This window comes from Acipenser ruthenus, chromosome 15 (assembly GCF_902713425.1).
Source record: "Acipenser ruthenus chromosome 15, fAciRut3.2 maternal haplotype, whole genome shotgun sequence".
Classification (NCBI taxonomy): domain Eukaryota; kingdom Metazoa; phylum Chordata; class Actinopteri; order Acipenseriformes; family Acipenseridae; genus Acipenser; species Acipenser ruthenus.
In genome coordinates, this window is record NC_081203.1 from 36,043,823 (window position 1) to 36,068,883 (window position 25,061).

Consider the following 25,061-nt stretch of genomic DNA (forward strand, 5'->3'; position numbering starts at 1 on the left):
TTGGAACGTGTCAATCACGTTTGGCGCCCTTCCCCGCGGTTTGTAATTTGCATACCTGGGCTGGGCCAATGGATTTATTGAACGAGGCCGCGCCTTTACTGAACATCATCATCATCAAAAGGGGGAGGGGTTATCTGGCAGCAAGAATAGAAATTTAAAAAAGGGGCGTCGACTGCAAAGTTCTAGTAAAGTCGTGCATTTGCTGGAAAAGGTGGGCTGTAGCGTTTCAGAATGACGCCTGAAGCCATGCGAATGTTCTGGTACGGAGAGTCAGCAGACCTTATTGTAATGTGGTCAGTACTTGTACCTCAAAACACTCCTTATACATCATCTCAGTGTCTGTTGAAATAAAGCAAGCTCCAACATTACACGTGAACACAAACACTGTACCTCAAAACACTCCTTTATGCTTCTGATAAATATTAAAAAGCCGTTTTGATAAAATACATTTATCTGAAAATATACTGCAAACATATTTGATTATCTAATCAATTTGATAATTGATTATGTTAAATCAATTCAGAAAATACTGCATTTAAAATCTTGGCTGCATACATTTTGGGATATCTTCCCCAGATATTATTTACAGTAGATACACAATGAACATACATTTGATTTTGTACAGGCTATTGTATGCTTGTATTTTTTACAAATACCATAGGCTTGCAGTGGATGTTTTGTACAAAGATATTTATTAGAAAGTAACTAGAAATGGAACAATTTTACACATTTACATTTTTTTTTACCAGGCATTGAGAATTATCCTTTTTTTCTTACAAAACATTGTTGTGTTTAAAATGAGCGGTTTACTCAGTTTGATGCCTTCCACTGTACATCTGCAATATCAGTCTATAACAGTACAAAAAGCACACCAAAACTAAAAGGCTGACTCCTTAAAAAATGAAAATAAATGTCATAATGATACAATGAATAATTCATTGCCTAGCCTTTAAATGTTCCATCTTGGTAACAAAATGATATATCATATAAAATAGTAAAAAACAGCAACAACACCATTTAACTGTAATGATGAGCTTGGTAATTGTGTTCATGGGCTTGTCTTTAATCAACTTCTTCCATTCGGGAAGTGTCCCCGTCTCCCTCCAGAAGAGGCATATCCTCTTCAGCAGGCTGGATGATCTCATCAACAATCACGTCATCATCGTCAATACCTGGAGCGGCAAAAAACACAAACATTTAAAAACGATGAGCAGAGTGAGAAGGAGGTCCCGGTCATCGCATGACAGCGAGCAGTTCACCTCTTCAACAACACTGCAGTCCTGCGTCATATACCACACTGGAAATGTCACCTCTTCATACAACTAACACACAGAGCAAGCACACTGTACTGTTCATGAACCCAATAACCCTTTTACTGATAGTCAAAGAAAACTAAACCCAACACAGAGCTCTGATTCAACATGGAAGCTACAGACCTGCATTTACATTGTGCCCTCCCTGGCAAGCCATCCACAGGATGCGACTCTTAGAAGCATGGCAGGGCATCAGAAAGCATGCCCAGTGCTTCCTGTGTGCGGCAGCTTGTCAAAGCCAGTTCAGCGAGACTCACCCAGCCCCAGCTTGATCATCCTGTAGATGCGGTTGGAATGAGTCTGCGGGTCATCCAGCGTGAAGCCGGAGGACAGCAGTGAGGTCTCGAAGAGCAGGATGACCAGGTCCTTCACAGACTTGTCGTTCTTGTCGGCCTCTGCCTTCTGCCTGAGAGTCTCGATGATCGGATGGTCCGGGTTGATCTCCAGGTGTTTCTTGGCTGCCATGTACCCCATGGTGGAGTTGTCTCTTAAGGCTTGGGACTTCATGATCCTCTCCATGTTGGCAGTCCACCCGTAGGTGCTGGTTACGATGCAGCAGGGGGACGACACCAGGCGGTTGGAGACGGTTACCTGTTGACAAATAGATATAGAAAACGGTTTAGAATATGTGTTTTAGTTACATCCTATGGAGACGATAATCATTTTCAGTAAATGGGTATATTAAAAAATGACTGAATACCCAATACCAAGTTCAGTTTGTAAGCCATGAGAGTCTGTATACTTTTTTTTAAGGCTGTTGCATATTCAGTATTATGAGTGTTTGCCATTGGAACAGGGCAAGGTTGTGTGATACACTGCCGTTCCGGAGTCTATCCTGTCTCCTGTCGGTGAGATCTTTTGTACAGCGGTTAAGACGCTTGCTTGCGGAGCATGGGCTCGCCGGTCCGCACCCAGCCTCTGCCCGGTTACACCATGTAAAGAGATTCCTTGAACCGCTAACCCTGAACAGCTCAGTAATAACCAGGGCTAGTGCAGTAGTGCTGGTGATAGTAAATGAAAGGGAATATGCTTGCTTACTTTTTCAATCTTTTTGTCCAGGATGTCTTTGATGATCTTGCAGAGGTTCTCGAACTTGGCCTTCATCTCCTCCGCCTGCTGCTTCTCCTCCTCGTCCTCGGGGAGCTCCAGCCCCTCCTTGGTCACAGACACCAGGGTCTTGCCATCGAACTCCTTGAGCTGCTGCACACAGTACTCGTCGATGGGCTCGATCATGTAGATCACCTCCAGGCCGTGCTTCCGCAGGCGCTCCACGAAGGCAGAGTGGGATACCTGCTCCTTCGTCTCACCTGCACCAAGCACACGACACGTTCAGTAACACAGCACGGGTAGGGTTGCAGTCTATGCACAATTCATAATTTAGGGACAAAACATACTATAAACAGCAGGATTTGTGTTGTTCGGTTGCCTTTTTCATATTATCAAATGCATCGATCCAGCTAGCATTCATTAACAGCGTGCTGGGCAGAGTCTGGATCGGGGGGGCGGGGCGGGCTGTGGGAGGGGATTCTTTAAGAAACACTGAGCAGGGCTACCCACCAGTGATGTAGTAGATGTGCTTCTGGGTGTCCTTCATTCGGGACACATAGTCCTTCAAAGAGACCATCTCGTCACCCGATGCAGAAGTGTAGTAGCGAAGCATTTCAGAAAGCTTCTTGCGGTTCTGGGAGTCCTCGTGGATTCCAAGCTGGAAAAACAAAATGTAAAGTACCGTCAATCATGCCAAAATGCTCTTGGGACTGGAGGTCTTTGTTTCCAGGTAGGTCACTGCGCTCCAGTAAGACATGCTGCAGCAACTCCGTACCTTGATGTTCTTGCCGAACTGCTCGTAGTATTTCTTGTAGTTGTCCTTGTCCTCTGTCAGTTCGCTGAAGAGCTCCATACACTTCTTGACCAGGTTCTTGCGGATCACTTTCAGGATCTTGCTCTGCTGCAGCGTCTCACGGGAGATGTTCAGGGGAAGATCTTCAGAGTCCACCACGCCTTTGACGAAATCTGGACAGTGAGGGTGGGGGGGTGGGGTGATCATTAATTCAACATCCGAATAAGGGACACTTTCTCTAACAATTACAGATTTCCTTTCAGGCACAGGCAAACTCATTTATTTTGGTTATGGGTTAATATCATGTGTTGCAATTTGGATGAAGATCACTTGAAAGACTAAACTGTTAGCTTTACATGCCTTTCAGTGTTTTCCTAAACCCAGTCACTGTTGGGAGTGTCATGGATACGGAGTGTCACAGACATTAGAAGCCTAGCAGGTTAACAATGAGCTCCATGTGAAGGGTTGCACTCACTGAGATACTCAGGCATGAGCTCGTCACAGCTGTCCATGATGAAGACTCTGCGCACGTACAGCTTGATGTTGTTCTTCTTCTTCTTGTTCTCAAACAGGTCGAAAGCCGCCCGCCTCGGAACGAAGAGCAGGGCCCTGAACTCCAGCTGGCCCTCCACTGAGAAATGCTGCGCAGGAAATTAAACCAACAGGCTGTTCATTCATATTTCATTTAGAAAACGTTTGACGACACTGTATCAAACTCAGAGAAGATTTTAAAACATCGAACTCGGAGAAGATTGAGTAAAGGGCTTTAAGGTGTGCCTCAAGCTGAGGGAACACAAAGACACTTTGTGGCTCGGAATTTGGTTTCAGGAGACGAGGTTTCAGGTCACTGCACGGCACACCAGGGGGGACCTGGGCTTTGATACAGCAAAGTTGCCTCAAACTACGTCTCCCAGTCTCCTGAAACCAGGTTTCAAGCCACTATTCCTGAAAAAAGGGGCTTTATGTTCCTTTAAACATTTTTCCTTTCACAAAAAATAGTGTGCAGTGCCCTTTGATAACCCTGGAGCTATCTGCACAGGTACTAGCATGTCATTCAAATGAGATGAAGACTCACTTTGACGGCCAGGTGGTCCTCCCAGTCGTTGGTGAGGCTCTTGTAGAACTCTCCATACTCCTCGGTGGTGATGTCATCGGGGTTCCTGGTCCAGAGGGGCTTGGTCTTGTTGAGCTCCTGGGCGTCGATGTACTTCTCCTTGATCTTCTTCTTTCTTTTGTTGCTGCCGTCCTTGTCCTCTTCCTCATCCGAGCCGACGTCCTCGATCTGAGGGGCGTCGCTCTTCGCGCCCTCGGGCTCCGCCTTCTTCTCAAGATCCTCCTCCTTCACGTCGTCCATGTCCACCTCCTTCTCTCTCTGCTTCTCTACCTGCAAAAATACAAAATACAAAGTGTGAGGTCTTTCCTGTTCATAGAGCTGCATATCAAAAGCTATCGGCATGCCGTTGAGATCGTGACAGGCAGGTTATCGTGCTGCAACTTTTAACCGTGTGCTTCAAAGAAAGGTTTGAGTTGAGTCCTGTCCAGGAGGACTGAACATTGGTGTCAGCTCAAGGCTTGTAGCTGCTCATTGAAGATGCCTCAGTCGTTCAAATCGCTCTGGCGTTCACTGAAACACGCTGACATTAAAATGTAATTGAAACCAGTGTGACTGAACAGTTCACCCTGACTTCTAATGATTTGTAAACTAAGACAGGTCCATGTGAGCTTGTATCCTGACTCTAGGTGCTTGGTCACTGCTGTATAAAGTTTCCTTTAGAGTCATGCTGTATAAAGTTTCCTTTAGAGTCATGCTGTCTATTTATACCTCTCTGAGTACATCCATGCTGCTACCGTCACTCAAGGTTACTGCTGCACGGTGTCTCTTGTGAGTTTCTGGACACTTACATAGAGTGTGATTGGGTAGCCGATGAATTGCGAGTGTTTCTTCACAATTTCTTTGATTCGTTTTTCCTCGAGATACTCCACTTGGTCTTCCTTAAGCCGCAGTATAACTCTGGTGCCACGCCCGATTGACTCCCCTAGAAACGATACAAACTCACTGTGACCAGGATCGCATGGTGCATTCTGCTGTGATCATTCCATGTGGATAGACAGTAGAACACCTATTGTAATTTTGCAGGGTTAGAAACTCGCTCTGGTCCTGCACCCAGGCCCTGGGCTTCAGAAATGTATTGTTTAAATGATCAGGAGACATGAATTTGTACAATCAAAGTTAAATAATCTGTACCTCCCCCTCTGGCTGCATGAACAGCTAGCAGTAACCCACAGACCCCCAGGTGACTTACTCATTCTGTGATCAGTGCCATCGGCTCAGAGCACATTTAGCAGGGGCTTGTTTGCAGGCACCTGGTCATTTTGATAATTACCCGCACAAGGGGGCAGTTCTGAAGCCCAGGTCTGGGTGCAGGGTTTGTGTGAGTATCTAACCCTGGTCTATCACTTACCGTTATCTAGTTTCACGGTGAAGGAGCCCCCAGCGGCCGATTCCCACAGGTACTGCTCATCGTCGTTGTGTTTGGTGATGACGGTCACTTTCTCAGCCACCAGGTAAGCAGAGTAGAACCCCACACCGAACTGGCCGATCATGGAGATATCTGCCCCGGCAGCCAAGGCCTCCATGAAGGCTTTGGTTCCAGACTTGGCGATGGTCCCCAGGTTATTGATGAGGTCAGCCTTGGTCATGCCGATCCCAGTGTCTACGATGGTCAGGGTGCGGGTCAGTAGGTCAGGAATTATGTCAACCTTCAGCTTTTTGCAGGAGTCAAGCCTGCTGGGGTCAGTCAAGCTTTCATAGCGGATTTTGTCCAGAGCCTAAAAGAGGACGTCCATTCAGAGTATGAATCGGTAATCTTCCCATGGTTAGAATTCCCAGGTTATACTATACTACTGTAATTGCTATAGTGTGACATGTTTTTAATATGCTTCGTTATACCTCTCTGGGTTTTACTTTGCTTACCCATGCTTTCACTGTGCTGTATTACACTTTGCTGTACTTTTACTATGGTGTGTTTTTTTTTTTAATATTCTTTACTGTGCCTCTCTGTGCTTTACAGTTCTTCCCTATGCTTTACCAGCCTCCACTGGGCTTTATTACACTTTGCTGTGCTTTTACTTTTACTATGAGACACTTTTGTTAGGAAAACAAGTTTGTATGGTTACTTCTTAAAGTTCTCGGGTCAAATTAGATCCATTAGTGTGATCACAGACTACTGGACTTTTTAAATCACTCATCAGAGATCCTTGTAACAGTAAGCACAGAGTAACACATGCATCACAATCCAAACGCGTCTAAATAACATGTTTCTCATATCGTACGACTGCGTGTTCCAAGTTTTGGATAAAGTTTTAGAGGGTTTTTTCCCTCTCCCATGCATAATACAACAACTCTATTTTCCAATGTTGTAGCAAATACATGTGCTGCTCCTAATACATTAGTGAACTCACATCAGGGGAGTTGGAGAGGAGCTGTGAATACTTGTGCTGCTCCTAATACAATAGTGAACTCACATCGGAGGAGTTGGAGATGAGCTCCCTCAGGAAGATCTCTTTGTTGGAGTAGAAGGTGTTGATGATCAGAGACATGAGCTGTGCGATTTCCGCCTGGAAGGCGAAGGTCTCCACCTCCTCCTCCAGTGGCTGGACGCTCTTCATTTGCTCCGGCATCTGAAACCATAAAGAATAAATTTGTGTGAACCGCTTACTACCATCTCAAACAAAACAAGAAAGCTTGTAGCGGATTGAGGCCAGATTGAAAGGCATCTAGTACAAGCTGTGCCCACGTGGCTCTGCCTTGCTAACCTTGGGTGCTCCTCTTGGGTGATCAGCTTGAGTCTTCTTTCTTCTTTGGGACTCTTCTTTCTGGCGCTGGGTTTCTGTGATTCTGACCCCTCTCTCGCTCTGCCTGCCTGCTTTTATACGCACGCTGGCTCTCTAGAAGTTCTCATTCAGAAACTCCTGGAAGGAATGTCAACTGGAACATGGGACTAAAGAAAGTAACAGCGAGCAGGGCGTCTCCTGCAGCTGTCAGTGTCAGACAGGCTCCTTTTAGGGCTACAGAGGCACAGTGTGGCCCTGCCAATAATCTTACTCAGTGCTGCCTTTGCATTTTGCTGTACAACTATACAGAAAAAAATTTTAAAATATATTTGTAACTTTATGCCATTAATAATACTCCATTTGTATTTATTTGTTTAAATATTATTTTCCCCTTAGATGTAATAATGAAACATAATGTAACACATTTGAGATGATCTGATGAAGGTTGTGGTAGTGTTGAATCTTTCGTGAATGAGATGATCCCTTCAATCTCACGTGTCCTGCACTTCCATTCACTGTGCGGGTGTCACGGGTACTGTCTGCCGCTGCTCTGTTTGCGAGCCCTGCTTTCAGGTGGGCTTGCACTTCCGGGATCATGTCACCTGGACACTGAGATTATCTCCACCCCACCAGCTACTTCCTCTCTAGCCTCTGTGGGCGCCGGAGCCACTGGCATTGTCATCATTGTATTGATTCTGTAGACTGAGCAATGTCATAACAGATAAGAAATAATTACAGAACAATCAGACAGAGGATCGATTGCCTGCAGATTGTTTTTTTTTTTTGGGGGGGGGAACAGTTAAAAAAAAAAAATCCTGAAAATGTCATAGCAAGTGCTGCTGTTTATCGCACTGCAGTTCAAACATATATCTAGAAAAGGGTAGATCTCTTATTGTATACCTCATTGTGATGAAGCTCGTTCTGCACATACAGAACTTTACACAAGCTATTTTTAGCATCAGAATCTGGTTGTAGAAGGCATCTGTCCATGTGTCTCTGTGTGTCAAACACTTGTGTGAATGGCTGTCTACAATAGAGAGGTGCGGTGTGACAGGTGCACTGCTGGAAAACTGGGTACAGCTGTCTGTATGTATAAGTTAATGTGGTCAGGGAGGATAGATAGATAGATAGATAGATAGATAGATAGATAGATAGATAGATAGATAGATAGATAGAGGCGGGATCAGAGATTTTCAAACAACTTTTTAAAAGCTGGTTGCCTGAATCTTCCACTTCCCCTTAAATAAGTCACTTAATTTAAGTGAAGTACCCCCAGTTCAAAGGACATGCGATGTGAAAATAAATGTCATTTAAAAGCTAAAGTAAAAGTGAAACAAGTTCACTCAGAGTTTGATTCCACCGCCATGTTTTCCAGCATTCCAGGTTTCGGTTCATTAAATCAGCTTGGAGAGGCGTTTTTCAACCCCAGCGATCAGGAAGCGATGTGTATGGGGTTGGGTGGAGTTCACCTCTTTGCTGTTTTGAGCTGCAGAATAGCACAAGGAAAGCGTGTGTGATACCAGTCTGATTCGGGGCGCTCTGTGATTTCATTGCAGCCTGTAACTGGAGTCTAACGATACCAGTCTGATTCGGGGCACTCTGTGATTTCATTGCAGGCTGTAACTGGAGTCTAACGATACCAGTCTGATTCGGGGCACTCTGTGATTTCATTGCAGCCTGTAACTGGAGTCTAACGATACCAGTCTGATTCGGGGCACTCTGTGATTTCATTGCAGCCTGTAACTGGAGTCTAACGATACCAGTCTGATTCGGGGCACTCTGTGATTTCATTGCAGCCTGTAACTGGAGTCTAACGATACCAGTCTGATTCGGGGCGCTCTGTGATTTCATTGCAGCCTGTAACTGGAGTCTAACGATACCAGTCTGATTCGGGGCGCTCTGTGATTTCATTGCAGCCTGTAACTGGAGTCTAACGATACCAGTCTGATTCGGGGCGCTCTGTGATTTCATTGCAGGCTGTAACTGGAGTCTAACGATACCAGTCTGATTCGGGGCACTCTGTGATTTCATTGCAGGCTGTAACTGGAGTCTAACGATACCAGTCTGATTCGGGGCGCTCTGTGATTTCATTGCAGGCTGTAACTGGAGTCTAACGATACCAGTCTGATTCGGGGCACTCTGTGATTTCATTGCAGGCTGTACTGGGGTTGCAGATTTCTGTGTGTTTGTTGCTGTCCCATTCCAGAGGGCTGTGCTGCGGTTGCCGTGCAATACCTTTTAGTGGATGCTTTGTATAATTCTTTACTGCTGTTCCTGCTTAAATCATCATTTACCAGGCTCACACGCTAATGTCCCTTTTCCAATACTGGGGCTCTTCTTAAAGACCCCTAAAAAGTTTCCTTTCTGAAATGAGGGTGTTGTGGAAATGACTGGTAGGGACATCCCATTGGAACTTCTACCAATTCTGTAACTGTGCCAACAGCACGTTCAGTGAATGGAAGATTCCAGATGGGGTATAAATTACATTTTCACGCCCCCTAGTGGTCATTCTTTGCTACCTTAGCCTCAATGCTAAACTTAAACCAATCATTATTAATGGTTATTATTACAGAGAAACTGAGAAAATGTGCATATCATGATATTTGTATTACTATGTCAGTCCTGTTAATTAATGCCCGGTGACCGATTTACAATGCCTTGATTTTATTCCAGAGACAGCTGTATCTTTTAAATCATTTTTTAAATGTATTTTCCAGAAATCCTTGCAATGCTGCTATAAGACAGCAGGTGGTGCTGTTTACAGTAAAACCTTGATTAACCCTTCCTCGGCAGCCTGTCTTGTGGTGCGCTGTGCTCTTCTGCCCTGCTGTTGCCAAAGGAAATGCATTCTTCAGCCCCCTGTCTCTGGTCATGACAGAACAGAGCAGTGCTGTGTGTTGCACGTTTACAGGTAAAGGTTTTGCATTATATTCTGTTATCCTGATGTGGGGAAGTCATTTACAGTTCTAAGCATTGGAAATGGAATTGGAATTGAAAAAAAACAGGAATTGACCCCGAAACTGTCTTACCGAAATCGCAACGGATCTCAAACTTTTTTTTTTTTTTTTTGCAAGCCTCAGAAACACAAGCACGTGAGCTCGCTGATCACTAGGCGGCCGGAGAGAGAGAACGACGAGCGAGTCCGCGCGCATGCTCCGCGAGTAAGATCCGGGCTCGGGGCAGGATGAATGCTAATTTCCAAGATGGCGGCGGAGGGAGGAGGGAAGGAGATGAACGAAATTAAAAGTCAGTTCACCACCCGGGAAGGCGTCTACAAACTCCTCACTCACTCCGAATATAGCCGCCCCAACCGGGTACCGTTCAATTCGCAGGGCTCCAACCCGGTGAAAGTCTCCTTCGTGAACGTCAACGACCAGTCCGGTAACGGGGACAGGGTCTGCTTCAATGTGGGCCGAGAACTGTACTTCTACATTTACAAAGGCGTCAGGAAGGTAAACAGGACGCGACGTCCCGCAGCCCAAGCTGTTATTACTTTTTATAATTGGGTTCAAATCAAACAAATAACCCTCGGTGACTCGGCCCGGCTGCGGGTGACGCAGTTTTGAGCGTATTCGCCGCTACTTGCTTTAAACTGTGTGATACAGTCAGTGCTGGTGTGTAGTGGTGCTCTGTGTGGTAATTGAATAGTGTCAGAAACTACTAAGGCCTCTGCTGCTGCTCAGCCCATCCAGTTTAACCAGGCGGTTGTTAAATGCGCAGACCTGACCGTGCATTTAGCGTGGTCATTGGTTAAGTCGGTGGGGAACTTTGGGTTTTCTTATTAGTCCGCAGCTGGTTCGTGCTGTGACGGCGCTGTCTGTGTCGCACAGTCCTGTGTGACCGATGCTGTGTGATCCAGCTCGGTTCGCGTGTTGTTTTCATCCCTTCGTGTCAGCGACACGGTTGCGGTAATTGTTGTTGTTGCGTGATCGCCGGCGTGCGAGAGGTGTTGCTTCTTTATTTCCTTGTTGTGTGTTAGTGTCAGAATGCGGCTTGTCAAACAGTTGCACGCAGCCATTGCTGCGCTTTGGGGTAGGTATTGCCCTGTTAATAGTAAGTCGGTGAAATGTAAAAGTTGTGGGATAGGCGTAGCGGATGGACTTGGTACTGTGGTCCTCTTAGACGTGATAAGCACATTCCCTGTACCCAGTATGCAATTTCAGATGTCAAAATACAGTTCTAGTGTTATAGTGGTTTGTGCGACCGTCAATTACACAGTACGCTTCACAAGAAACGTTGCTGGCAAGCGCGCACGGGATTCTGGTTCGGGGTTTTTAAAAACGACACTTGTGATGCATGTTTTGCTTCATGTAGTTTGTAGTGCACGGTTTCCCCTGTAATGCCGCTGCCCACGTCAGTTTATGCTATCTATCAAATGTTCCTACTTTGCGTACTGCGCATGCCCAGACTATTTAAACCCTGCACTGCGCATGTCCATATTTTCTCCATAAGCCCGAGGAAGCTCATTAAAATCAGCTATCTATTTTTTTGGATGAGAAAGTAGATGTTTTGTAAAGTTGCATTTCCCTCCACGTGTAGTAATTAGTTGTATATTAAATACAGACAGCTGGTGTTAACGAACGGTAAAGTGTTCTATAGAGGTAGGTACATTCTTTAAAAGGCAACTACGGTGACTGCGAATGTTTTACATTGAAGTGCACGTTTTCATGACCCGAAAGTAACCCATAAATACACCTCTGTGACATGGTTTTCCAAAGCTATTATTATTATTATTATTATTATTATTATGATGTAGACATATTTCCTGGTGTGAATTCCGATCACGTTTTTGCAGTATTCCTCAGAAGCACATGGCTCACAAGAACTATTATCACTGGTATACATTGTTGTTGTTAAATAGTAATTACAACAAATAAAGTTGTAAAACACTCTGTACAAATGCAAGTTCATTCCGGACAGGAATAGAATAGGCTTCAGTTCAAATATATGAATGTTAATCCTGGTGCATGTGACTTCTTCTATACCTGTAAACTGTTTTATTATTATTCGTTTTTATTAATCAGATGTTGTATTCTTGCGTAATTTGCCACATCTCCTTGCAGGTTTCTCAATAGGAGATTGGAGTTATTTTTTGTGTGTGCTTTATTTTTACATCATATTCAAATATATGTAGCCTGATATTTGAATATTTGTTGTATGGTTGGTGGGGTGACTACTTTGGTCTGGATTTTCAGAACGAATGGATGCTATCTGAGCAGTTGAAGCCTAGAGGGAAGCACTGAACAGAGTCTGTGTGACGCTGTACTAGATGTTACTCTGCATACTCATTGCTTAGATGCTAGTGACCTACCACGGCATGAATCTGTATTGGGAGTGTTTGCTGGGGCATATGGAGGTGTCTTTCTCTCTCTACATCTGTCACATGTTTCCATGCATCATGACCATTCTGTACTTGTTCCTCTATACTGCTGTGTGTGTGTGCATCCTCTATACTGCTGTGTGTGTGTGTGTGTGTGTGCGTGTGCATCCTCTATACTGCTGTGTGTGTGCATCCTCTGTACCGCTCTGTGTGTGTGTGTGTGCATCCTCTATACTGCTGTGTGTGTGTGTGTGTGTGTGTGCGTGTGCATCCTCTATACTGCTGTGTGTGTGTGTGTGTGTGTGTGTGTGTGTGTGCATCCTCTATACTGCTGTGTGTGTGTGTGTGTGTGTGCGTGTGCATCCTCTATACTGCTGTGTGTGTGTGTGTGTGTGTGTGTGTGTGTGTGCGTGTGCATCCTCTATACTGGTGTGTGTGTGTGTGTGTGTGTGTGTGTGTGTGTGTGTGTGTGTGCATCGTCTATACTGCTCTGTGTGTGTGTGTGCGCGTCATGGTCAGCTAGTTTTTACTCTTTACTGACGCTGCTGCTGTGGCAGTCATGGCAGGGAATGTATGTTATTGACATGCTTGTTGAATTGTGCACATTTTGTCCAAACACATTGATCTTACAAATTGTTTCTGAGAAAGCGCTCAAAGCAAATACTTTTAGTTTACTCTCCTCCCTGATAAAATGGTGTTTTGTATGCAGAGCCATATGAATTCCACGACGTATGTGTGAATTGTAACCGCAGTCATTGTTTTCTCCCTCCTCGTTGTTTCTGTGCTGACACTGAAACACAAGACTGTTTCCAGTGCCCTGCAGGTATCTACTCTGCTTGTCCTTCACCACCAATCCAACAAAGGCTTCAGCAGACGGCTTAGCAAAATATCGGTTCTTAAACTACAGATACAGATAGACAGAGACTACACAGTAGAAGGGAAAGGGATGCGATTCCTGTAAACACTGCAGGCACGGTGTCCTGTAACCTTGGAAACATCTCAAGCCCCTCTCCTTTGACATGTCTGCTAGCTGATTGACAGCCTACAGATCACCCCTGATTGCAAGCTCTGGTGTCTCTGCAAACGTGGCTTTCCTTTGAGATGTCTGTAAACAGCTCTGCCTCTCCGCAGCTGTGTTGGTGGATTTAGGAGGACAGTTCATTCTTTTAAAATGTATTAGATAAACAAAAACACAACCTGCTCTTATCATATGAAATCTGTGAGTCAGTTCCGCTTTGGTCAGCAATTTGCGCTGGAGTGCATGTGTGAAGACAAAAGGAACTGTTATTTTTCTCCACAGTTAGTTTCCAAGTGAACTCAATTTGGTTTGATTAGAAACTAACCATATGTGAAAAGGCCCTAAGTGACTGATATATTAGTCTGATAAATGACTTAATTAATATCACCAAGCAACTGAACCCAGAAAGTGAGTGACCAGTAGGGGGCGCTGAAGGTAAACAATGCGCAGCAGCTTGCTCCTGAACCCGCTGCTCATATTTACTAACTGCTTGAAACTGTATTAAAATATACAAGCATACTGTACCGAATGGACAGCAGGTGTTGCAGGGCTCAGGTGTTGCAGGGCTCTGATTGCTCAGGTGTTGCAGGGCTCTGATTGCTCAGGTGTTGCAGGGCTCTGATTTGCTCAGGTGTTGCAGGGCTCTGATTTGCTCAGGTGTTGCAGGGCTCTGATTTGCTCAGGTGTTGCAGGGCTCTGATTTGCTCAGGTGTTGCAGGGCTCTGATTTGCTCAGGTGTTGCAGGGCTCTGATTGCCAGCCTCCAGTGAATTTAGTACGCATCTCTCCACTGACGTAGGCACATTTGTGAAAGAACCTACTTGGCAGAAGTGATCTGGTATGCATGCACAGACTAGTAACAACAAAAGCCCAGGATAAGCTTACAATTGGTTTACAGTAGTTTTGATTACATTTGACACACCCTATTGCGGGGGGAAGAAGCCTTTAATGCATGACAGTGAATCAGACTTCTACTTCCCAGCAGCAGCCGGTGTGGGTTATTTTGGCAACTAATGCTTGTTGTGGTAGAACCTGATAGTGGTCTTTCAGCAAACTGCAAAACCAGTTTTGTTTTGTTTCTTTATGGTTCATAAGGAGATCCAAAACCCTTATAGACTCATTTTTGATGTGCAAAGTCAAAATGTTAGAGAGGAACCAAAGATTGAGGTTTTTTTTTTTTTTAAAGAAACTTCACAGAACAGTAATTTACCTACTCAGTCCCGCAATTAGTTCTTTGCTTATTTTAGAAGTGTTTGATCCATCACATCCCATGTTAGCTTGTTTGTGTGTCGGCTCTTGATCAGTAGGGGTACATGGCATTTCATCCATGAGTATCTTGAATACAGTGCAGGTTAGCAGCCCCTTCCTTTTGGCTATCGGAGGAAGCTGTGGTCTGCTGACAGGATGATCCGAGTACTCCCTTGAAATGTTGCTCTTGTACAGTACCGATTCCTGAATTCAAACAAATGATCTGTAATTGTATTTTCATTTTTTTTTAAACAGGTTATACAAAAAGCTAAGAAAATATGATTAAAATCTTAAAAAAAATAAAATTAAAATAAATGTGTCACACAGTGGTTCCTTTCATCGAAACCCCGTAGAAGCGTCTGCGGCTTCGTCAAGCAATTTCGCTTCAGTAATCTCTAAAAACAGAACACAGCTGCTAGCAGCATAGCGCGCTGTCAGGGCTCACTGAACTTCCAATTAATTCCAAAGAGGACGCATCATGTACCGCCAGCATCATTATAAACGGCGCTGGCATTGTTTGCATATATGGTGCAGATGTGCTGTTTACAGTCTAATGTTACGCTACATTCCTTACACACACCATCCAGCCAGTCTGATAGTTTGTTGCATACAGCATTCATATAATGGTCCTTGATTTAATTTCAGCGTGGACGCTGTTCTATTAGAGACTCTTTAGCAGCATTAGGAGAGCCAGTGCTATGGCATATATCACCAAGGAGATCAACTCCCAAACGCAGAGATGGGGCCAGCAAACGAGCATGCAGCCTACCATGACAGTGGCATCTTTAAATAGGGCTTCGTGTCGGAGCCGTAAAAGCTAGTCAGATAAACAACGCTCCTGATGATAAAATCACAGTGTAATTCATGCACGCTGTAAATGCCTCGTGACCTTCCAGCTCACTACTGTACATGTGTGGACTAGCGGCAGTGCTCTTTCTGTTTCCCATCGGGTAGAAGATATAATTAGGCTTGCTACTATTAGATTTTTATTTTTTTGCCAAATCGACGATTAATATCGATGTTTATTTTAGAAAGAATTTACAGTTTTTTTCGATCTTTATTTTTCAATTCAAGCAGAGAATAGGTGAAATCAACCTTTATGCTTTAAAAAAAAAAAAAAAAAAAAAAAAGATTGAGCAAAGCTTTTAATTTAATCAGTTCTGATAACCAGACCACTCAGGCTTTGATCCCGGTGTCTTTAATGTCATCAGAAACTTTAATGTGGAAAAAATAAAATAAAATACTTAAGGCTGGTTCCACAGACCTGGATTAGCAGTAATCTTGAACTACCTCACGCTATATTAGGTAAAGTAATCCAAGGTTAGTACTATGTCTGTGAAACCAGCCATACATAAAATACTGAAGACCTGGGATCTAAGATATTGGCTTCGTTCTTGTTACATAACTATATTTTGGGATCCTGTACTAGCTCAAGTTCCCTCTTGGCATCGCAAAGACAAATGAACACTTTTGTGTCTTTCATTTTAGAAATCCACTGCTGCCATCATACAGTATTTGGCACATTTGAAGTAGTGTGGTTTTATTTTTTAAATTTTTTCCGAAATGATTGTGCCAATCCCCAAGACCTTCATTGTACAGTGAACACCTTCAGAACCGAAGCACAGACACCTTGAGTATTAGGAGGGATTTGTGTAGGAAGACCTTCATTGTACGCTGGTCACACATTCGATTTTAATGCAGGAAAGCTTACAAATTAAAGACTGTTAACCATAGCTTAGGGATTTACATTTTATTGAACTCATTTCCCAAGTTAGGAGTGGTTGAGTGAAGCATTTGGCAGCGGCATGCTTGAGGGCAATACGTTTGCACTGGAGGCTCCTGCAAGCAGAGGGAATCAACTGATAGTTATGAAGATATTATTGCAGAAAACAAATTAGTTTCTTAAGTGAATTCAAAGATCAGCTTACATTTTGAAACGATTAGTATATCTAGTAATTATGCTTGTGTCACGATAAAGTAATTTGCCGCTAGCTTAAAAGGGATTAATTACTTGCCTGTTTTTGAAAAGCAAAATGAATCCTTCTAGGCTCCCTCTTTTTAAAAATGATTTGGTAAAATAGTAATGTTTGCTGTCTTGGTCACTTGCTTATTATATGCTGGATATATTATATCCAAAGCGACTTAGAGACTTGGATATGAACTATGCATCACAACTGCTGCAGAGTCACTTACAGTAGGACCTCTTTCGCTGGTGCTCAGTGAGCCGAGGACACCCTGGCTGACCTAGGCCTTCCCCGCCAATTGTGCGCCGCCCCCTGGGAACTCCCGTCTATGGTCGGCAGTGGAAATGGTTATTTTGAGACAGACTTTCTGCACAGTAAAATGTAATTTAGATTTCTGTTTTTTATTTTTAACACATATAAATAGCACCACACACTCAGACTAAAATGGGCAAATAAACTGAATATCCTGTCGAGATACATATTACTGCTAATCCTTTAGACCTGTGCTTTCAGTGTATTGGACTTACAGAATTAGCCTGTGCCTTCAGTGTATTGGACTTACAGAATTAGCCTGTGCCTTCAGTGTATTGGACTCATAGAATTAGCCTGTGCCTTCAGTGTATTGGACTTACAGAATTAGCATGTGCTTTGTGTATTGGACTCATAGAATTAGCATGTGCTTTGTGTATTGGACTCATAGAATTAGCATGTGCTTTGTGTATTGGACTCATAGAATTAGCCTGTGCTTTGTGTATTGGACTCATAGAATTAGCATGTGCTTTGTGTATTGGACTCATAGAATTTGCCTGTGCTTTCAGTGTATTGGACTCATAGAATTAGCCTGTATTTTCAGTGTATTGAACTCATAGAATTAGCCTGTATTTTCAGTGTATTGGACTCATGGAATTAGTAGTTGTAGGTGAAATTTGCAACTAGCTTGTGTCCTCATAGCAATTCCACTCTCCTGTGTGCTCGCCAGGGAGAGAGAGTCCTGTTACTGACATGCTTTCCATACTGTATCTCAATATGTGATGCCTTTCTTCTCATTGCAGTGACTGTGGTTGCTGCTAATTGATAGGTGTAAGGCTGGGAAAGCTTCGCTAGTGTATTTTGTGTTTTAGTATTATTAATGAGTGTAATGTTTGTTTGGCTTTCTTCCAGGCAGCAGATTTAAGTAAACCCATAGATAAAAGGATATACAAGGGAACACAGCCCACCTGCCATGACTTCAACCACCTGACGGCCACGGCAGAGAGTGTTTCCCTGCTGGTGGGATTCTCTGCTGGACAGGTCCAGCTCATAGACCCTATAAAGAAGGAAACCAGCAAGCTGTTTAATGAGGAAGTGAGTATTATACTGGGTCTTCAGTATATGGCTTGCATGATTCACCTTGACTGCTGTTTGACATAACGTCTCGTTTAGATTACAGGGGTTTCTGTTGTTGTTTTGAATACATCAGTGCTGCTGTTTCTGCTCAATTTCCCATGCACAATAAAACTTGAAAGTTTCTATTGATTATAAGCAGGAATAAAATAAAGCAATTCACTAGTAAATAATATATTCAAGTGTGCTCCAGTGTACCACAGTGCAAGAAAGCTTTAGGAATCATAGAACAGTCTGAGGGTTAAGGTTATATGGTTAGGGTTCGGGTGCTAGTGGTCATTTAACAGTAGTGTGGGAGTTTACCTTGTAGATAGCCTTATAAGCAATGTATATAGCAATGCAGGGATTAGAAATCCAGGCCAGCCAGTCTATCACAGTGATATGTAGAGCAACACAAGTTGGCTAGAAATCTCAATAATAATGCAGGGGATCCAGTTTCCTCAAGACCGTGCTTGTAGAAAATCTATAAATTAAGTCCCCATATTCAAGCAATGTCAAAAAATGACTTGACGATAAACGAGTGTTTTAAATACCGTACTGCTCGCACAGACAGGGATCAGTCTACTTGAAACAGATTTACACAGAATCGGCAAACGCACAATAAATTAAAGTCTCTTACCAGCCTAGGAATTGTAATAAGAATTAGAAAATGCACTGCCTTTGAAATTTTGAAAAATTACAGGACAAGGATAGTGAAGCAAGAAATGACACGTTTAACATTCTGTACAGGGCTAACCCCTATTGATCAAACAAACTGCATTCAAATTCACATGTCATTTTGCACTTAAATTTAAAAGCTTTTAAGAATCATACTTGAAAGTGAAATTGCTCAAGTAGTGCAGTATATTGTGTGTGTGTGTGTGTATATATATATATATATATATAATATATATGCATGCTCACTGCAGGTTGAAGCACATATGTAACCCTATGTTTGTTTGTAAATGGTCCTGTGTTTTTGTTCATTCTTTCTGTAGAGGTTAATAGACAAGTCAAGAGTGACCTGTGTGAAATGGGTGCCCGGCTCGGAAAGCCTGTTCCTTGTAGCTCACTCCAGTGGCAATATGTACTTGTATAACGTGGAGCACACTTGCGGCACCACTGCCCCACACTACCAGCTGCTGAAACAGGGTGAAAACTACACCGTGCACACCTGCAAGAGCAAATCCACCAGAAACCCTTTGTTGAAATGGACAGTGGGAGAGGGGGCCCTCAATGAGTTTGCATTTTCCCCCGATGGGAAGTTCTTGGCGTGTGCGAGTCAGGACGGGTTTCTCCGTGTTTTTAATTTCGACTCGGTGGAGCTGCACGGTACAATGAAAAGCTACTTTGGGGGACTGCTGTGTGTGTGTTGGAGCCCGGATGGCAAATACATTGTTACAGGTGGAGAGGACGATTTGGTTACCGTTTGGTCTTTTTTGGACTGCAGAGTAATAGCCAGGGGTCACGGACATAAATCCTGGGTAAGTGTGGTGGCCTTTGACCCTTACACTACAAGCGTGGAAGAGGGCGACCCCATGGAGTTCAGTGGGAGTGACGAGGACTTCCAAGACCAGATTCACTTTGGTCGAGACAGGGCAAACAGCACACAGTCTAGGCTATCCAAAAGGAATTCTACGGACAGCCGTCCGGTAAGTGTCACGTATAGGTTTGGCTCTGTCGGACAGGACACGCAACTGTGCTTATGGGACCTCACGGAAGACATCCTCTTTCCCCATCTTCCCCTTTCCCGAACGAGGACGCACACAAACGTTATGAATGCCACGAGTCCGCCTGCAGGCAGTGGCAGTACCAACCCAGGAAGCAATGGAAACAACAGCATTAGTAGCAGCGGCAGCACCCCAGGCAACTCGCTACCTCCCCTGCTTCCTCGTTCCAACAGCCTTCCGCACTCGGCAGGAGCCAACGCCAACAGCAAGAGCAGCGTCGTGGACAGTGCCATCGCTTCGGGGGTCAGCAAGTTTGCAACGCTGTCGTTGCACGACCGCAAGGAACGGCACCACGAGAAAGACCACAAGAGGAATCACAGCATGGGACACATCACCAGCAAAAGCAGCGACAAACTGAACCTGGTCACTAAAACTAAAACAGACCCTGCAAAGACACTGGGAACGCCCCTCTGTCCCCGAATGGAAGATGTTCCCTTGTTAGAGCCTCTCATCTGTAAAAAGATAGCACATGAAAGACTTGCTGTCTTGATATTTCTTGAGGACTGTATAGTAACTGCCTGTCAGGAGGGATTTATTTGCACATGGGCGAGGCCTGGAAAAGTGGTAAGTCTGTGTGACTGAAGAACTTGCATAGTAAAGTTAGTAGATTGCAATGTTAGCAGCAGATCGTGTATATTCTACAGCAACGGCCAAGCGTTTTGCATCACCCTATAGAATTAACTGATTTTGCTTCCTAAAGTTGAATGAAACCACCTGAATAATGTTACATTAACATCTTGAATTGCATACCGCTTTGTAGTTTTTCATATACGAAAAATGTAAAAATGGGCATTTCGAAATCTAACATGAAACACTGTACTACTGCTGTGGCTTCCTTCCGGTAGACTTTTGTGATATAATTGTGTAGTTTCTTTATTTCGTAAATATCTGAATTATGTTCATATAGTTATTTTTATTTTATTGTCTCAATCCTAAAATTATAGGTGATGCAAAACATTCACCACAGCTGTACACTGAATTGGGGATTTATCTGTTTTAAATATTTATTTGAAGAAAGCATTTGTGAGTTTATAGGGTTGTGCAGAAAATGCAGATTTTACTTTCCATTAACTAATACATTTCAAGCGGGCAGCACAGTATGTTGTGCAGGAATCCCATTATTGGTAATGTTAAAAGTGGATGTTGTCTGGTATTTTTCATTTTTTTGGGGATTCCCTTTCGGCTCGCTCACATCTCATAATGTATAAGCAGTGAGATTCCCTTTCAGCTCGCTCACTTCTCATAATGTATAAGCAGTGAGATTCCCTTTCAGCTCGCTCACTTCTCATAATGTATAAGCAGTGAGATTCCCTTTCAGCTCACTCACTTCTCATAATGTATAAGCAGTGAGATTCCCTTTCAACTCGCTCACTTCTCAGTGTATAAGCAGTGAGATTCCCTTTCAGCTCGCTCACTTCTCAGTGTATAAGCAGTGAGATTCCCTTTCAGCTCGCTCACTTCTCATAATGTATAAGCAGTGAGATTCCCTTTCAGCTCGCTCACTTCTCATAATGTATAAGCAGTGAGATTCCCTTTCAGCTCGCTCACTTCTCATAATGTATAAGCAGTGAGATTCCCTTTCAGCTCGCTCACTTCTCATAATGTATAAGCAGTGAGATTCCCTTTCAGCTCGCTCACTTCTCATAATGTATAAGCAGTGAGATTCCCTTTCAACTCGCTCACTTCTCAGTGTATAAGCAGTGAGATTCCCTTTCAGCTCGCTCACTTCTCAGTGTATAAGCAGTGAGATTCCCTTTCAGCTCGCTCACTTCTCATAATGTATAAGCAGTGAGATTCCCTTTCAGCTCGCTCACTTCTCATAATGTATAAGCAGTGAGATTCCCTTTCAGCTCGCTCACTTCTCATAATGTATAAGCAGTGAGATTCCCTTTCAGCTCGCTCACTTCTCATAATGTATAAGCAGTGAGATTCCCTTTCAGCTCGCTCACATCTCATAATGTATAAGCACTGAGATTCCCTTTCAGCTCGCTCACTTCTCATAATGTATAAGCAGTGAGATTCCCTTTCAGCTCGCTCACATCTCATAATGTATAAGCAGTGAGATTCCCTTTCAGCTCGCTCACTTCTCATAATGTATAAGCAGTGAGATTCCCTTTCAGCTCGCTCACTTCTCATAATGTATAAGCAGTGAGATTCCCTTTCAGCTCGCTCACTTCTCATAATGTATAAGCAGTGAGTGTGCAGACCTCTGAGAGGAGTGGTGTGCAGCGCTCACATGGAGCTCCCGGCTCATCTGATTTCCTGATACAACCCTGGGAATCCAGCATTGTGTTTCCAGTGTAAAGAAAGAGGACAGAGTATGTTTCCTGGTGCATCAGACTTACAAAACTGCTTGCAGCATGCTGTCTAGATACCAAAGCAGGATTTAATTTTGTTTTTGTTTTGAACCAATGCTTGCTTGAAAGACGGTAGTTTTTTGCTATGGGTAATAATAGTAATATTATCATTTGTAATACTGCTTATTATATTAACTAACTACCATATAAACCCCCTAGCTTTCAAGACTTCAGAAGTCTCTTCGGGTCTAAATGGAAATGCTCGTTGTGAATCTCCCCCAACCAGAATTTGGTAGATGGCGACTGCCCATGTATTCTGTGCGACTGCTCAGTAGTTAGCCACCTACTGAGCCCCCAGCACCGTTTGAATGAATGTTTGAAGTGCCTTGCTGATGAATGTGTAGTCATTGGGGTGGGATGGGAAGGGGGGGGTATTAGATAGGGAGTTTTATGCTCATCAGTGTTTCATGCGCAGACCTACACTCACTGTATTGTGTTTCCTTTTCAGGGTTTACTTTCATCCCAAAACCAAGCTAACTCTCCTAGCGGGACTGTTGTATAGCCGTCTCAATTCTGCTGCTAAGAGCCCTTCATCACTGACGAGCAGTAAAGACGCCAGAGCCAGGAGCTGTTCTTCATCCACACACAATTAGAAGTGCTTTTGATTTTTCTTTTTGAAGTGGCCTAGTGTGAGAGGTAGCAAATCTGCAAGCACAGACAGGATGAGGTGCAATGGAAAAAACAAAAAAGTCATCCTGGAAAACACTGAAACTGCAAACCCAAGAAGGATTCTTTCTTTCTTTCATTCTTTTTCTTTCTTTCTTTTCTTTCTTTCTTTCTTTTTGCAAAATGTTTTCAATTTCCCTTTTGCAGTTGCAGTACACAACTTGATAAAATCAAAGAAAAAAAAAAAGACTTCCACTTTAAGTTTTCCTTGGTTTAATGTTTCTCCATTTCTCCAAACTTTGGTGTAATTTAATCATATGTAATATTGTGTATAAAAGAAAAAAAAAAATCTATCCTTAAAAAAACAAATCCCAGTAACTTAATGATCTATTTGAATTAGTATCTCACCATTGTGTACTTTGCACTGATTTGTTCTTATTTTATTATTGGAACTTTATATATATATATATATATATATATATATATATATATATATATATATATATATAAATTAAAATGTGTATGTATGTTAGAAGACAGCCTGGATGCACTGGTCAGGGATTGAAAGTCGTTACTTTCTAGCTTAACAATTGTGACTCAAAGTTGGATGCTGCAATCATAGTTTTTTAAAAAGAAAATTTGTTTGCACTTAATAGTTTAATGTTAGAAAAGAACAGCTGTAAAAATGTGGGTTGTGCAAGCACTCCCGAAAAGCTATGACCCGGAGAAAAGATAAAGAATTCCTTTGTATCTATTGAGCATTTATTTTAATATTGTTTCAAATTACAATCGACTCTGTATCATATGTATAAATATTGTAATTCAGTGATTGATGGGGCAAACAAATGATCATTACACTAGCTGAAGTGCATCTTCATTATAAAGAAAAAATAGTGAGATTTCTAATGCAGAAGCAATTCTACATATTATTAATAATATTAAAACAATCTTCAATATGCAGGTTTTTGTTTTCTTTTCTGTTGTACAAAAAAAGAAGAAAGACATTTCCGATGTGTATTTTTTAATTCGATGTTTGGTATAAGAGATCTCTGTATCGAATGCTATTCTCTCCAAGTTAAATCTTTCCTTATTGTTCCACTGCGTACAGCTGTTAGGTTAGAATAATGCTCAAACTTGGCAAATATTTGAAGCTCAGGAAAGTCAATTTAGACTTAAAGATTTAATAAAAGACCGGCTTTTTCTAAACGTTGCTGTTCTGTGTAAATTGAAATAGTAGCCACTAGGGACGAATAAAGCTGGAGAATGTTTCAGTGCAAGGTTCAGCAGGGCTTGCAGTCTGATACCCTCACTGTTAAAACAAAGTTGTTAATGTATCACCCTTTCTTTTCAAGCCTTTCATATGTATGAGAAAAGCGAAATGCCACACACTAAGTCAATTGCAAGCTAGTTTTGTCATCATTTAATTGCATGGGTTCGGTGATGTGCTGCTTGTACATTTGCTTCCACCAGTCGGCATTAATACTGCTGGGTTGGTCAGCTCATGTGGTGGGTCTCCATTTGTGTTTCATGAGTTAAGAGAAGACGTGGGTTTAATATGCAGCATTAAACCGACTTTCCTCAATGCATGCATATTGTAATAGTGTTCATTTACTATTGCAGGATGAATTCGTCTTGGTCCTAAACATTGACTTTCTTTTCTGCAATGACCCGAGATGTTTGTAAGTAGTGCTGCAGTTCTGTCCTAATGCATACAGTGGTGCAAACACAATTTCACATGTTCATCCCCCCACCTCACAAAACAGGTGCCCCTTTGGTCATGATTTTTTTATTTCATTTTTAGATATTTTACAACAGCTTGTGTGAACTCTGTGGAGTCTGAGAAGCTGCCATAACATAAAAAAAACATGTATACATTGTAAGATAGATAAATAGTAAACTTCACGTAGTCCAATTGTGCGCATGGTGACTGAAGGGTTAGGGTTAATTGTGCACACGGTGACTGAAGGGTTAGGGTTATTAATTGTGCACACGGTGACTGAAGGGTTAGGGTTATTAGTTGTGCACACGGTGACTGAAGGGTTAGGGTTATTAATTGTGCACACGGTGACTGAAGGGTTAGGGTTATTAATTGTGTGCATGGTGACTGAAGGGTTAGGGTTATTAATTGTGCACACGGTGACTGAAGGGTTAGGGTTATTAATTGTGCACAGTGACTGAAGGGTTAGGGTTATTAATGGTGCACACAGTGACTGAAGGGTTAGGGTTATTAATTGTGCACACGGTGACTGAAGGGTTAGGGTTATTAATTGTGCACACGATGACTGAAGGGTTAGGGTTATTAATTGTGCACAGTGACTGAAGGGTTAGGGTTATTAATTGTGCACACGATGACTGAAGGGTTAGGGTTATTAATTGTGCACACGGTGACTGAAGGGGCTATCCAAATGGAAAGCAGACCAGGACTCTTGTTTCGGTGTTAATAATTGAACATGCTGTGTGAAATGTCTCT

At 42.9% G+C, this 25,061-nt stretch overlaps 2 protein-coding genes across 3 annotated transcripts; one reads left to right on the top strand and one right to left on the bottom strand.

Moving 5' to 3' along the window:
* Nucleotides 1–675: 675 nt before the first annotated feature.
* On the bottom strand, nt 676–7,102 carry LOC117973939 (heat shock protein HSP 90-alpha 1-like). Its single transcript, XM_058988143.1, has 11 exons — nt 6,970–7,102; nt 6,679–6,834; nt 5,616–5,982; nt 5,056–5,189; nt 4,229–4,537; nt 3,629–3,794; nt 3,136–3,326; nt 2,871–3,018; nt 2,352–2,620; nt 1,571–1,904; nt 676–1,172 (listed from the first exon to the last, which is right to left on the bottom strand). The coding sequence occupies exons 2-11, from the start codon at nt 6,832–6,834 to the stop codon at nt 1,063–1,065; spliced, it is 2,184 nt and encodes a 727-aa protein (XP_058844126.1). The 5' UTR covers nt 6,970–7,102; the 3' UTR covers nt 676–1,062.
* A 2,672-nt stretch (nt 7,103–9,774) lies between these two features.
* Nucleotides 9,775–23,549, top strand: LOC131697648 (WD repeat-containing protein 20). 2 transcript variants are annotated; one of them, XM_058988146.1, is made up of 5 exons: nt 9,781–9,898; nt 10,062–10,439; nt 17,698–17,880; nt 18,897–20,192; nt 22,434–23,549. In XM_058988146.1, exons 2-5 carry the CDS (start codon nt 10,176–10,178, stop codon nt 22,485–22,487), a joined length of 1,797 nt encoding a protein of 598 aa, XP_058844129.1. In that variant the 5' UTR covers nt 9,781–9,898; nt 10,062–10,175; the 3' UTR covers nt 22,488–23,549. The 2 variants fall into 2 exon arrangements, with proteins under 2 accessions (XP_058844130.1, XP_058844129.1); XM_058988147.1 differs by lacking the exon at nt 10,062–10,439 and having other exon boundaries at nt 9,775–9,898.
* Nucleotides 23,550–25,061: the final 1,512 nt, after the last annotated feature.

Bases quoted from the DNA above. Each gene is read 5' to 3' on its own strand.
- LOC131697648 (XM_058988146.1), top strand. From the start codon at position 10,176: ATGCTAATTTCCAAGATGGCGGCGGAGGGAGGAGGGAAGGAGATGAAC. The intron at 10,440-17,697 runs GTAAACAGGACG...GCTTTCTTCCAG, and splicing joins TTTACAAAGGCGTCAGGAAG to GCAGCAGATTTAAGTAAACC. The intron at 20,193-22,433 runs GTAAGTCTGTGT...TTTCCTTTTCAG, and splicing joins GGGCGAGGCCTGGAAAAGTG to GGTTTACTTTCATCCCAAAA.
- LOC117973939 (XM_058988143.1), bottom strand. From the start codon at position 6,834: ATGCCGGAGCAAATGAAGAGCGTCCAGCCACTGGAGGAGGAGGTGGAG. The intron at 5,190-5,615 runs GTAAGTGATAGA...TATCGTTTCTAG, and splicing joins CACCGTGAAACTAGATAACG to GGGAGTCAATCGGGCGTGGC. The intron at 1,905-2,351 runs GTAAGCAAGCAT...ATTTGTCAACAG, and splicing joins TGGACAAAAAGATTGAAAAA to GTAACCGTCTCCAACCGCCT.